The sequence below is a fragment of the Amblyomma americanum genome, chromosome 11, assembly GCF_052857255.1.
Source record: "Amblyomma americanum isolate KBUSLIRL-KWMA chromosome 11, ASM5285725v1, whole genome shotgun sequence".
Lineage (NCBI taxonomy): Eukaryota > Metazoa > Arthropoda > Arachnida > Ixodida > Ixodidae > Amblyomma > Amblyomma americanum.
This window is the reverse complement of record NC_135507.1, coordinates 20832138-20846331: the sequence shown is the minus strand read 5'-3', so window position 1 is coordinate 20846331 and position 14194 is coordinate 20832138. Positions and strand designations below refer to the sequence as shown.

General features: G+C 47.8%; 1 protein-coding gene across 1 annotated transcript in view; it reads right to left on the bottom strand.

Annotated features, from left to right (window-relative positions):
- The window catches only part of LOC144110563 (uncharacterized), a 146265-nt gene extending 132490 nt beyond the window's left edge, over positions 1-13775 (bottom strand). Inside the window, exons 1-2 of the mRNA XM_077643572.1 lie at positions 13067-13775; positions 6801-6907 (exon numbers count right to left, since the gene is read on the bottom strand). Of these exons, the coding sequence (XP_077499698.1) occupies positions 6801-6907; positions 13067-13091 (132 nt within the window). The 5' untranslated portion in view covers positions 13092-13775. The remainder of the gene's footprint in view (positions 1-6800; positions 6908-13066) is intronic.
- Between the last annotated feature and the right edge of the window lie 419 nt (positions 13776-14194).

Below are 14194 nucleotides of genomic sequence, written 5' to 3'. Positions count from 1 at the left end.
TTCGCTTACAGTTCAACTGAAGTTCAACAGTGCGCGACTATTGCAGCGCCTTTCCTTTTTTCATAACTTCCTCTCCCTTCTGCACTGCACCACCGACCTGCAGCGGCTACGTCGGCTAATGACTAGAACGGAAGCAGACAACCCTGAAAACACTGTTTTTGTTGGCATGATGGTTGCACGGTACTAGACGCCGCTCCTTGTGAATATCAATTTCCAGCCTGCCATCTCATACGACCAATTCTGAAATGCTGTGTAGACCTGTGCACCATCTGCGAACTCCTGCATAAAAATATCTCGTCACGAGTCTATTCGCTACGAGTTACTTCTTCCCCCTTCATATATTTCACGCCGCACAGATCACGTATACATTAGGTAGGAAGGCATTTATACGTGCAAAACTAAAACATTCTCGGATTCTTTTATTCATCGCACGTCATATGACTGGAACCACCTTCCTTCCTCAGTTGCCACAATTCCTGACCCCGCATTGTTTCGGTCTGCCCCGCCGCGGTGGCTCTGTGGTTAGGGCGCTCGACTACTGATCCGGAGTTCCCGGGTTCGAACCCGACCACGGCGGCTGCGTTTTTATGGAGGAAAAACGCTAAGGCGCCCGTGTGCTGTGCGATGTCAGTGCACGTTAAAGATCCCCAGGTGGTCGAAATTATTCCGGAGCCCTCCACTACGGCACCTCTCTCTTCCTTTCTTCTTTCACTCCCTCTCTTATCCCTTCCCTTACGGCGCGGTTCAGGTGTCCAACGATATATGAGACAGATACTGCGCCATTTCCTTTCCCCCAAAGCCAATTATTATTATTATTATTTCGGTCTGCTGTTACCGCTTCTATTGAGTGATATATTGTGTTGATCCCTTATTCTAACTTATCTATGTTTTAGTAATTTATTGTTCTCTGCTGTTGCTTCTATTTTCAGTGTCATTATGTATTACCCACTCCCCTCTGTAATGTTTTGCAATGAGGGTAAAATGAATAAATAAATCAACCGGTTTATTCGAGACATTTAGAATTAGGCACATTTTGAACAGGGTGACCCTATCGTTTAGGGGCATAGGGGAATAGCAGGGTGCCAGTGCGCATGCGCAGGACAATAACCGGGGGGAGAGGCGTTACTGTCCAGCGCCTGCACACTGGCGCCCCGTTATTCCCTTATCCCCCTAGCCGATAGGTTCCCCCTATTTAAAGTCCCTATTACCTAGAGGGAAAGCAGGCTTCTCCATCATGGAGAAGCGAAGGAATGCCGGCAAGATAAGGTTTCGCATTTGACTTGGCTATTGTTGGCCATGACACGTGGATTCAGCCTTAAGAATACGGCTCTCCTCGCGGCAAACCTCGACGAAACGCTGTGAAAATTTCCATACCAGCCGAACGCTTGCGTTAAATTTGCGAAGTTAAAATAATTTCATATGCCCGCAGACGAGAGTCTCGCAGAGTAGCTGCCGATACCGGGGCGAAATCCACGTTTTCGACCCAACACTAGCCAAGCAAATAAGAAATCTCGTCTTCCCGGCATTCGGCCGCCGCGGTGGCAGAGTGGTTATGGCGCTCGGCTGCTGGCCCTAAAGAAGCGGTTTGATCCCGGCCGCGGCGGTCGAATTTCGATGGAGGCGAAATTCTAGAGGTTCGTGTACTGTGCGATATCAGTGCACGTTAAAGAACCCCAGGCGGTCGAAATTTCCGGAGACCTTCACTACGGCGTCCCCATAGCCTGAGTGGCTATGGGACGTTAAACCCCCATAAACCAAACCACCTTCCCTGCATTCCCGCGGTGGATGAAGCGCTCTTTAAGAATCTTGCATAGACCGTGGCGCCACCTCCCTCTCGGTGATATTGATAAACTCTATGAAGTGTGTCCATCGGGGCCATCTGTGCAAGCGCGGTGGCTCCCCTAGGTAACGGATCACCCAATACTAAAACACCCCAAGGTTAGATCTCCGAATTCCAAACCAAACAGACGCTCATTTATCCCTTCCCTTACGGCGCGGTTCAGGTGTCCGCCATTCCGCGGTTAAAACACGACCGCGGCGTCTGCGTTTAGATGGAGGCGAAACGCTAAGGCGCCCGTGAGCTGTGCGATGTCAGTGCACGTTAAAGATCCCTAGGTGATCGAAATTATTCCGGAGCCCGGCACCTCTTTATCTTTCTTTCACTCCCTCCTTTATCCCTTTCCTTACGGCGCGGTTCAGGTGTCCGCAGATATATGACACGGATACTGCGCCATTTCCTTTCCCCGGAAGCCAATTATTATTATTATTATTTTCAACTTGGAAAGATGATTGGGGGGGGGGGGGCATATCCACCATGGAATTTTTTTTTTAAACTTGACACAGAAAGGAAGGGGTTCTTCAATAGCAAATACGCTGAGAAAAGGGAAGCGGTCGACTTCTCTCCCGATCCCTTAAATCTGCACCTGGCCAAGGGCTCTTCAAGAATCACCAGTTGCGTAGGTCAATAAAGGTCCCGTGTTCGGAAACCCGGCACGCTGACCGGTTTAAAATCGGGAGCTCTGCAGGTTGTCGCGTCACCTGCGGGAGGCAGAATGAACTGCTCAGATCTCAACACCTCCCGGGGCCTCCGCGACAAATGACGCTGGTGGCAATCGGCATCTCCATACAGTCTGCTAGCCTCCGGTGTTCGCCTGTTATGCCCGTTTCCAACCAGGTTCCTGCGCACCAGACGACAAACTTCGGCGCACTCGGCAGAGGGGCGCCGCATTTCGCGAAAAAAAGGCAAATCGCTACCATCTCAGCACTCCCGCCACACCGAGTTAACCATTTTCTTCTGTTGCCCGCTACGCCAGTGAACGTCCACAGCAGCGACGCTGCATCGTTCAGGCGAGTCGAAAGAAGCGTGTGTGTGCGCGCGCGCGCGCCCCCGCGCGTCACACACCACGCCTCTTCGTGTAGCGCGCCGGAACGGTTCTGCCCCGCCGCCGCCGGTGACGTCACGCGGACAGCGTATCGCGCGCCTCGTTCACGCGAGTAGCCAGCGCGTATCGCGCGCGTAGCGTGGCTCCAGAAAAAAAAAGTAGGAGCGGCGGCAACTCCGGCGCCATTCCAAAGAGCAATAATGCGCACCCCCGCCTTTTTCTTTCTCGGAAACGACTCGTCTTTTTTTTTTTCCTTTCTTTTCGGCTCCCCCCCGCCCTTTCCCGCACCCCCGCTCACCAACACCGACTACCGCCGCCGGGGCCGGTTACATGCGACTGGCCAAGCGCGGCACGCCGAGCGACGACGCTCTCATCTCGCTTCATGTGGGAGGAGCGACGAGGAGGCCGCTAGGAGGGCTGGGAGGCGGCGGAGAGGTCGCTAAACTCGCTCTCCGAGGCTCGAAAGACCTCCAACACGTGTGTCTGAAGCGGCGGGTAGGCATGAGGTGGGAAATGAACGTCAGAGCTGATGCAAGCTGAGTGAGCAATGACTGGGAGTGACAAGGAGCATGAGTGAATGACGAATTGTCGCTAAGAGCCCGATCTGTGCTTGAACCGAACGTGTGACAAGTGAGCGAGTAAGCACGACTTTGATAAAAGTGTGGGCGTTGGGGGAATCAAAACACTGCGAATGGATGTTGACCGTGAGAGGCAAGGACTGTCAGTTGTGGGGAGCAGATGACTGATCCGCCAGCCAATGCCTTGAATGACTGGCTCACTGAATGTGGACATGTGTGTGAATGTGTACGGGCGCAGGGAGCCAGTGGACTTCAGCACATACGAAAGCAGTACTGCTGAGGCTAACTGAAGTCTATGAACACGTGTGTCTTCTGGCACGTGCAGTTTACTATTGACTAGCACCAGCGGCTATAGCAAGCCACCGATTGCACACAACTGCTGAATATAATTAGCCAGTTCTGGTAAATAACAAGGTCACAAGATAACGCTGATGAGCCATTTGGTTTACGCTCATTGCGGCACTCTGCAGCAATGAAAATGACCAATGAAGTCAACTTTATGATTACGCTGAAAAAACTACAATGCAAAACAAACCAGCCAAGGAGCAATGTGCCGGCAGAACTGAATTTAGCATCCCAGAAAGACCGAAGTAGCACGCACACAGGTGTGCATGCCGCCAGGCATCAGATCAATGTGTACGTAGTGGCCACCACCTCCAGCATCACCACTATGGCTGTGACGCTAATCTTCACACTCTGCTTTGCCCTATTTCAGTGCTTCCAGAAACAGTATTACACATATTAGTTTGATTTGATGTGGTTTAACGTTCCAAAGCAACTCAGGCTGTGGGGACGCCGTAGTGGAGGGCTCCGGATACTTACGACCACCTGGGGTTCTTTAGTGCACTGACATCACACAGTACAGGGGCCTCCAGCATTTTGTCTACATCAAAACATGACCGCTGCGGCCGGGACTGAACCCCACGTCTATCGATCCTGGCCGCAGCAGTCACATTTCTGTAGAGGCGAAATGCTAGAGGCCCATTTACTGTGCGATGTAAATTCACATTAAAGAACGCCAGGTGGTTTAAACTGTCCGGAAACCTCCACTATGATGTCCCACATAACATGCGTCGCTTTTGGACATTAAACCACATAAAATCAGATCAAACTAATATGTGTACTAATGTGGCTGGAAACGCAAGGAACTAATCAACTGCAGCGCTCACATTGGTACTCCAGTCAACTAGACAGAAGACTGCAAACCTTTCCCTTTTGGTTCTGCATCTAGGCAGCCAAAAAGTAAAATGGAACTGACTACACAAATTAAGTCTACTTTTATACAGACCATGCATTCCAGGGATACGCTAATTACTTATGATCAACAGGGCACACATTATTCCACATTGCTCAAATGTGGGTCCATAATTGAGCAGTGCTTGCACGATTTCCTTCGGAGCTCATAGTGGAAAGCACACACTCAAAGCCGTTATACGATACTCCCCAGAAGCAGCAAGAAAGAGTCAGTGCATCAGCGGAGGTCTCATAAGGTGAAGGAGTTTTGGATCATTTGGGTACAAGCAATGAGCACGGCTGCAACTGAACCAAATTTTAAGCTCACAGCTTAAAAGTGGCTTCAGCAACAGTTTGGTCAAATGCTGTTGAATGATGTGACAACACGCAGGCAGTATTAGCGACCAGTGTGTGGTTGGAGCCGGTAGTCTATCTAAACTCGAAACAGAGAGGACAGCGCTAGCATTGCAAGAGAAAAGCAAAGCTTCGCTTTACTTTTAATAATCAACTGTCCTACTACCTCCCTGTTGCCCATTGGCTGTCGTGATACACACTACAGTGTATTTCCTAAAAACAACTGTTCAGTAAATGTGTGCCATAGAGGGACAAAGAACAAACTGGGAAAAACAAGTTTCCACTGATTTAAACAAGATTTGTTCAGCAGCATCCTCCATATGCCTTCAGCACTGCCGCTGGAAACAGTGCAATTAAATTCCCTACCAGATACACCTGGCAGAGATGTCAAACGTCCACAGCATAAAAGTGTAACGACAGGTTATGTGGCACGTTCAACAGCATTAGACATCAAAGCACAAAAGAATGCTACCGACAGCCAGAAAAATTTTTGCTTTTAGCAAGCACTGAGAACTGAAGCTTATGGCAAGGGATGAAAAGAGCCTGAACCAGGAACAAACACTCTTACATCACGAAAAGGTAGGTCAGCGCAAGGGGGCGATTAATCAAAAGCATCATTTAGTCAGCAGAACATGAAAGCTTACAATAGTTCGACAGCAGCCAAAGCCATGGAAACACGGACAACAGCAGCGCAAATGACACAAGGGAGACTTGCAAAACCTGCAGTACCACTCATACATGTGCGTAAGCTCTGTAATGCCAGCTGTCGAGAAAAAAAATAAAATCCGCACAGTGCCGGGAGTACGGAAAGCTGGCAAACTGGGGCCAGCAGCTGCCAGCATAGCATTATGCTCATGTAGGACAGTGAATGTTCATGTTGAACATCCTTGAGAAAAAACAGCGGCATCCACCAGAGCTGCAGATGGCGGGAATAAAAAAAAAAGCGAAAGCAACAACGATGACGAAACACGAAGGAATAATAAAAACCATGCCACGTAGAGCTGCCAACATTATGTGTCAGCACACAGACAAAGGGTTCCGAGCAAGATAAGAATGTCGTTCCAGTTTTGTCAGAGGAAAAATCTTTCACAACAACCACGGTCATCAAAAAATGGTATGGGTTGCAAGCTTTCAAAGTCACAAGAATCATACAACCGCCTGAAACCCATCGAGCTGAGAAAAATTGCCACAAAACGTGGCTACCAGTGATGGGTGTCGTAAGACGCAGATCCTGAACACACTAAGCTAACGGAACAGAGAAATAAATGGTGAGGTACACACTTTCAACCGCAGGTGCCAATGTCACCTTAAGTCATGAACATCAGGTTGAAAGCTCTGCAGCATGAGTTCGATAGTTTACAGAGGTAGTCTCATGCATACAATGAAACCACGAGCATGCACCAACACACCTACATGAACATCCACAATGTGCAGACTCTGTGAGCCTTAGGTGCCAATGAATCAAAGTTGCTGGCGCATCTAAAAGTGTGTCACTCTCACACTTCTTGACATCTGCGTTTACATCTTTTCAAGCAGTGCAAGAGCTGTTAACATACCAAAATTACTGGTATATAACGAGCACCAGAACTACGACCAGAGGTGCTGTCAGCAGGGTGACATCTCTGCAAGTCGTGGCAGTCAAGACTCCCCGTCTAAATCTGCATTGCAGCAAATGATCCACTAATTTGATCTTCCGAAGTGCTACCAGGTAGGGAAAATTGGAGAGAGAGTAGCAAAGGCTGGCACGACTCACCTGAGTTGTTAGGCTTTGAAATCCAAATTTGCGCTGAAAGAGACGCACAAATTGTGACACGTATGCTCCCTCCCAGAGGCCCCGGATGGCTTCAGACGGATTCCCATCTGGAAGAGAGACCAGGGAAACAGGGCAAACAAGGGTCAGAAGGCATTTGCTCAAACTTCTAAGCAAACCCGGGTGACACAGGTGCCACTATACAATGTCACCGCGGCGGCGGCGGTCGAATTTCGATGGAGGCAAAATTCTAGAGGCCCGTGTACTGTGCGATGTCAGTGCACGTTAAAGAACCCCAGGTGGTCGAAATTTCCGAAGCCCTTCACTACAGCGTCTCTCATAGCCCGAGTCACTTGGGGACATTAAACCACCATAAACTAAACTAAACTAAACAATGTCACCATGCTAAGATTCCACTGTCAAAAAATGCCTCCTTCAATACAGTGCATATCTTAGAGTCAGTGTCGCTTTGTGTTACTCACTTAAAAAACACAGTCAGCTACACTCTCAAATACTATAGCTTGCACTTTCTCAAGTGAAAAAAAGAAAGGTTTAGAGGAAAGTAAAGGCTTGTAGTTAATGCCTCACTACTCAGTGGACACCCAAACTATGCTGGGAGAGAATGAAGTGAAATAAGGAAGAAAGAGGGGCACTGTTGTAGACAGCTCTGGACAAATTTCAATCACCTGGGGTTCTTCAACATTCACTGATGTTACCCAGTATAAAGGTGCCTTTTGCATTCCAACTCTGTCAAAATGCGGCCGCTGCAGCCACGATTGAACCTTTGTTCTCGGGATCAGCAGCCAAGCACACTAAACACTCGGCCACCACAGCAGGTCTTTTTCACAAGCTTAGCACATAATTATGACCATCAGTCTGCTTGGTTTCCTTTATTCACTTCTGCATAGTCTGTGATCTCAAACCAATGCACCAAGACTGGAAACCTTTGCAGACCTACATTTTCTCCTACCTCTCAAATAAAAATGGCATAATTACTGTCATTACTACTTCGACATTCTATCGAGTGCAGTGCAACACGAGAGACTGGGCCCTACAACCACAATGACAAAGGTTCCCATTTCCATAAGGGTGTAGCTGGAATTCTAGAAACAAACCACAGAGGTAGAATGACACCCTGGAAGACCTCAATGCATAATACTGATCCCTTATTCAGGAGCTCGTAGCTAGACAGTCAAGTACATAAGAAACCAAGGCTGATATCACATTCGATGAAGTAGTGATGGGCAGTGAACTAAGTGCCTGTTGCACGGTAAACCCGTGCAATTATATGACCCTGCACTTGAACCATGTTGACGACATGCATAAACTAGAGTGAACAGCAGTTGACATCAGTCAACTGTTCTCAGATCAAACCTGAACAGTGAACCACATCTTCATTTTTCCTAAACAAAATTACTCATATGCAAATAAATGATGTGACAACGGGACCAACAAATCTGCATTGGAAATCGGGCAAACCAAACGTCATACAAATGATGAGCCTGTATCACTTCACTTCCAGTAAGCCAAGTGTAACCGGTTCCACACAACGGACCCATTGTAAGCTTGTCCTGTACAATTTTCAGAGCACCTCTCATTCCTCAGACTGGCTGGTCAATCAGCTGCTTTGAATATTAAGCTGATGCAAGAAATGGAACACAGAATGATTACTCAGGTTTAAACTACAGGTACCTTCTAATGGAGCACACATCAATGGAGCACACATCAACACAACTTGCCGCACAAACACGCTGGTTGGTATTGCTGGTACAGTTATAGGTGGGCCCACACTTACGACTGAAAGAACATTACTGTGGTACAGGATGCTAACACGACCATGAAATGAACAGGACATGCATAGCTTCTCAACTAACTTTCTACGACACAGATTGACACAGCGCAACGGAACGAGGACGAGAAGAAACACGAAACACAGCAAGGGTGCTGTCAATCTGTGTTGTAGAAAGTGTGAACCAACTAGCCCACACCAGAATCCTATTTCAACTAACTTTATTCCTTCATATTCTAAAATATTTCTTCTGAGTGTCCGAATAAAGTTAGCTGAGAGTCTGCACATTTCCTGTTATGTTAACGCCCTGTAGCGCAGTAACATTCTTTCAGTCTTGAGCCACCACCAACTAGCCCAATTTGCTTCCTTACGCGATACAGCGCGAACAGAGACAATTACCAACTAGCCCGATCTGCTACTCTTGCTTGCTTCCTTACTACAGGACTCAAACTGTGTCTTGATATGTGTCAAGAGAGAAGCAACTGCATTTAAATCAGAAGAGCTTGTTCTGTTTATAGAAGAGCTTGTGCTGTTTATCCTTGCCCACATTATTACTGCTAACAAACTTCTGTGAGAATTTATCACCGTAACTGCTCCTGTAGTCTTGCAGGAGAAAGCTAGTGCAGGACAAATATGAAGATGTTCCATTCACAAGAACATTGCCTGCAACACAAGGCGGCGACTTAGTACTGTACTAGCTGATCGCCAAAGACAAAGCTTCTTGAGGAAGGACACTGATGTCCCGTCACAGCTACAGTGCCAATGGAAAAAGACAGCGTAACAGTGATAATTAACCAAATGAATGAAATATATTGTTCTGATGCCTTAACAATATATACATGCTCTACCCGTGCTTTTCCTTCCACTTGCTGGATGGTGCCTACAAATAAATCAGCCCACCAATTACCATTCATTAGCTAGCACCTTAAAGCAAAAATCATTTCCAATATCTATCTACAGATAATCACCATTATCAACGATGAAGCCCACTTTTGGACAAAGGCTTCTCCCATGATGATCAGCAATCAACTCAGTCTTAACCCAGGTGCGGCCACTATAACCCAGCCAATTACCTTGTCTCCACTGAGACTCAGCCTGAGCTTCTGTTGCCCCTAGCTGTGTCTCTTTTCCCTTGGAAACCATTCTGTCATTAACAAACTGTCAGGTACCAGTTCTATACATAGCATTCCCACACACTAACATATTAATGCCGAGATTCATGTTACACATAACATACCTTCCAGAAAGATGAATTTAATAATGTAGGAACACTGTGGTGTTATACGACAATAACCCTTTAACCACCAACCCCGAGCTGTACCTGTCATGGGAGATCGTACCAATATCCCCAATGACAAGTCACACTCGTCAGGATCGATGTTGTGCTGCCACCCCCAAAGACAAGTTACTGTCAGCGATTGCAATGGCTACAATTTTCAACATTGCAGGGCAGTAGCTGTCCATGAAAGGTGAATTTCGTCCCTTTAGCGCATGTTTTAAGCCTGCCAACGGACATTTTCGCCAAAAATGTGGCAATTTTGGTACGTTTTTCAGGAACTGATTTGGGCTAAATTGACTTGAATAATAACAGAGATGCCAATTCTTAATAACTGTTCACGATAACATAAAACGTGGCCATTTAAATTATGTGAATTATACATTCCCACAAAATTTACTTCTGGGTTTACTCCTGACAGTTCCAAACAACTGCTCAGTGTACTCTGACCACCCGACTAGCACCAGCTCCCAGTTGCACCTAAAAAATTCCATCTGGCAAAAAGTACGCCTAAAAGAAAGGGAAGATAGCAATCTTGCAAGCCTGTAAACAAAGAACTTTGCAATCCGCAGTCCATAAATCTCCTTCTGACAACACTACTACGTTATAATGAAATGCCTGGTACTGCCAAAAACAAGCTGCCAAAATACACAACCAGAAACCTGAAATCAAAAACGCCCTAGAGCCTCGAGACCATCACTTAAAATTGTGGCTAAAAAACAATCTAATGAATGTAATCATCTGGGCATGCTACACACAAAAGTGATCCGGTTTGCTTGTGGCACTGAACTTCTGACCGATTCTGTCACTAGCAGGTACTAGTGAACATACTGCAATGTAGCAAGGACACTTAATAGAAGTAGCAATGCAGGATTTTGGCACTGAAACTGGTAACAACACTGTATTAGACACCACTCTAAGGACATACTGATTAATTAAATTTGAACCAATTTATGTCTTCATTTGAACTTCACAATTAGAGAATTGACACATCGCTTCCACACTCAAAGTGCTCAGAGCATACCTTAGGAATCACAGAGGTAACGAAAAGGTCGGGAGGTGCCAAGCAGGCTAAAAACAATTATACACAATCCGATTGAATAGATCATTTTTCATGACGTCCGAATGAGCATGCTTGCAGAAAACAATTGTCAGTGAGTTCAAGCTGCCAAAGCAATTAATGCCAGCAAGCACTTTAGTCGCACCACTTCTGAAATCCCTACTGTATTCAAAAGTTAGAACCACTGGAAGCAGAAAAGTCGTCTCAGTAACAACGCCGCGAGAGAAAACGAAATTGTTCTTACATAATTCCCAGTCATTTATGCCATTTCTGAATGCTCACTCACCCCATTCAGCATGCAAATCCTTAACCTACCGCAACTGGATGCACGAAAGCTTTACCCAATAACATTTCACGCAAACAAATCTCTCAAATATTAAACAATTGAGAGATCCACTCTGAAATCTGCACAGTTGGCACTCCCTGGCCCCATAGACTTGTCACTGCCTCCGTTTCACTACGATTTCTCTCAATGACACAATCTGCACTGCTGTCAACATGACTGGCTGTTGCAATTGCGCTCTTTGAGTTGTTTGTCAAGCTCCAATATGTTGACGCTGCAACCTCCAGCTGTAATTTCATTTCGTCAATAAGTTGCTATTCATACTCAATTGAAGTTCACTCATGGTTATGGTACAAAGAATGGGTTCAGTAAAGAAACAAGAAAGGGACTGTCCTGTTCCTAAGCAAATCTCATTCCTTTGGCTTGACCTGGAGGACAGTATTCTCCGCACTGTTACAGCTAAGTGCTGAGAACTGCTAAGCTTGAAGAAAGCTCATACTTTGAGCTGTTATGCCGGGCCAAGTCAAAATACAAACTCTCTGCCAGGGGTAGATTTATGGGGGAGGGGCAGTTGCCCCCTCCAAGCAAGAAATATTAGATAGAAAAACCATGCTCAACCCAGTTTTTTTTACCACCCCCTTGCGATAATCAGAATAACAATAAAGATCGCAAGATGAGAAATTTCGCACTGCTGTCTGGACGTTATAAGGTATCTTACTAGCATGGCTCACTTAGGTGCTCAAGCTGAACAAGACGGCCCCGCAGCACTTGACCACTGCTAAAAGAACAGCAGCTGTCAATATGACGATGTGAACGGCACCAGCGGCTATTGCCTGCAGGCTGCCGTACACTACGTAACACTGCATTCAGCAATCGAATTGTGTCAAAAATGGCATAACTTCACAGGTTTGCTTTCTGTGTTCATACAGCCCATAACCATCCTTGGATCACCTTTTTGGCCATAAGCATTGCCATCATCTTATGACGTGTTCCTTCAACCTGGGAGATTGGCTCACCTAAGCAGTAAAGCGAAATTAACTTTGCTGCAGCTCGTCACTGGTGGGGTAGAGGCGCTATGCGCGTAAAAACGCTACTTGCTCTTCAATGCTGAAAGCTGTTCAGTTACCGAGCCCGTATCAGGTAACGACGCGCACACGGAAAAACTATGCAACTACTTCGCATCACATAAGCCGCCGACAGAACGGCTTGCTCGTTCAAGCGTTACAATGACACGGGCGGCGGAAAGGCCCTACCGACCGCTAAAACCGCTGTCACGTGCTTTGCCGGCATTCGTAGTACACATGCCCACCATACACCCGGTACACGTACGGTGCACATCGACCGTGGGCCACGCGCGCTACTACTACGCGCTATGGTGCAAGATTCGGCGGGCCAGCGAGCAAGCACGTAGTAGTACGACTTCTGAGTTCTGGCCCCTCGCAGCCTGCATTCGGCAGCCGCTGGCGATTTTCTCCACGTCACAAGCAGGGGAGATCTGAAGGCGTCAGACAGCATAGCATTTGTACAGTGCCACACGTTCTTTTCTGGGGGGTATGCGGGAGGTAGGATCCGACCGCGTGAAACACCATGCTCCGCGTCTTCGGCGTTCGTTCACAAAAGCCGCTGTAAACAAAACGCGCGGCCGCGGCGGCTGGCACCCGAGGAGGTGGGGGGCTGCCGAAAACGCGGCGGCATTTTGCTTCGCGGCGGGTCACGAACCCGTGAACCTGACGGGACGCGGCGGCGAGGCGCCACCATTATTGTGTGTCCGATCAAGATCAATCCCCCCCTGCACCACAGTCGATGCTGCCAAAAGCTGGAGATCGGAAACGCGCGCCGCCAAAAAAGATTGAGTGCTGACCTTGTGTTTTGAACTTCCTTGGCATCTTCTCCGAAAGTCACCTAAGCGTGGTGCACAGTTTCTCTGAATCACTGATCGGGACATCCATGCTTGATCAGTCATGTTGTTGCCATGTGATTTGGGCAGCGCTTTTGGGAGGAGATCAGCGATGTTGTCCACAACAGCACAAGAAGAAGGGACTCACGCAGGAGGGGGGGAGTTGCGAAGGGAAAAAAAATAAAAAAGGCAAGAAAGAAACACTGCCTATTTCCCCCAGCCGCAAATGGCGCGAACGGGTGCGTTGACTCAAGTTTTCATCAGCATTCGCACGGCCGCTCGACAGGCCCGTGCGGACGCGACTCGCGGAGACGGTTCACAGGCGCCAAGCACTGCCGAAGCACAAGCACAGCACACACGGCGGCCTATCCACGACAGGAATCCAACCCATGGCGGCTCCGACGGTTTGCTGTCGAACCTCGCTGCGGCGGGTCGTCGATCGGAGGCGACGCTTCATCGCTGCCCGCGGCAGTCCGGCCGGCCCGTCACCTCGTTGCCTTGCGGCGTGCGTTGAAGAAGATGCACGCGATCTTGGCGGTCATTGCGAAGCATCCCACGAGGAACGATTATTTCGGGATCGCAGCTTTTTAGGCCTACCGCGATAGCTCCCTTACCTGGCCGAAAAGTAGGCAAGAAAGGCACTTTCTGGCGTCGCGCCGTCGCGCGTACCGGTGGCGCCATCCGGTGCCACCGTCGAGAACCTTGTCTTCAGGCTTTTTTTCGCTTTTTTTCCTTTTCTTTGCGCACGTAGCTGCCAAAACAGTTTCCCAGTGCACAATACATGAGCATGCAAGGTTCGTCGTCTCTTTTTTCTTTGCCTATGCTAACAGCTTTTTCGATACCCAGCCAACCGAGCACCGAAAAAAGGAACCGGTAGGGACATTTTCGGGCAGTTAAAGTGTTTGCGAGTTGAAATCCGAGCCAATGCTCTATCGTGTCTTTCTATTTAGAAAACAACTTGCCCGGCAAATTTCAATTAATTGCAAGTGAAAACAACCGCATGATTTTCGACAATACCATTTGTTGAGCGAGTTGGTGCTTACGATGATCCATAACAGCGCGACAGACGGGACAGAGAAGAGAGGACACAAC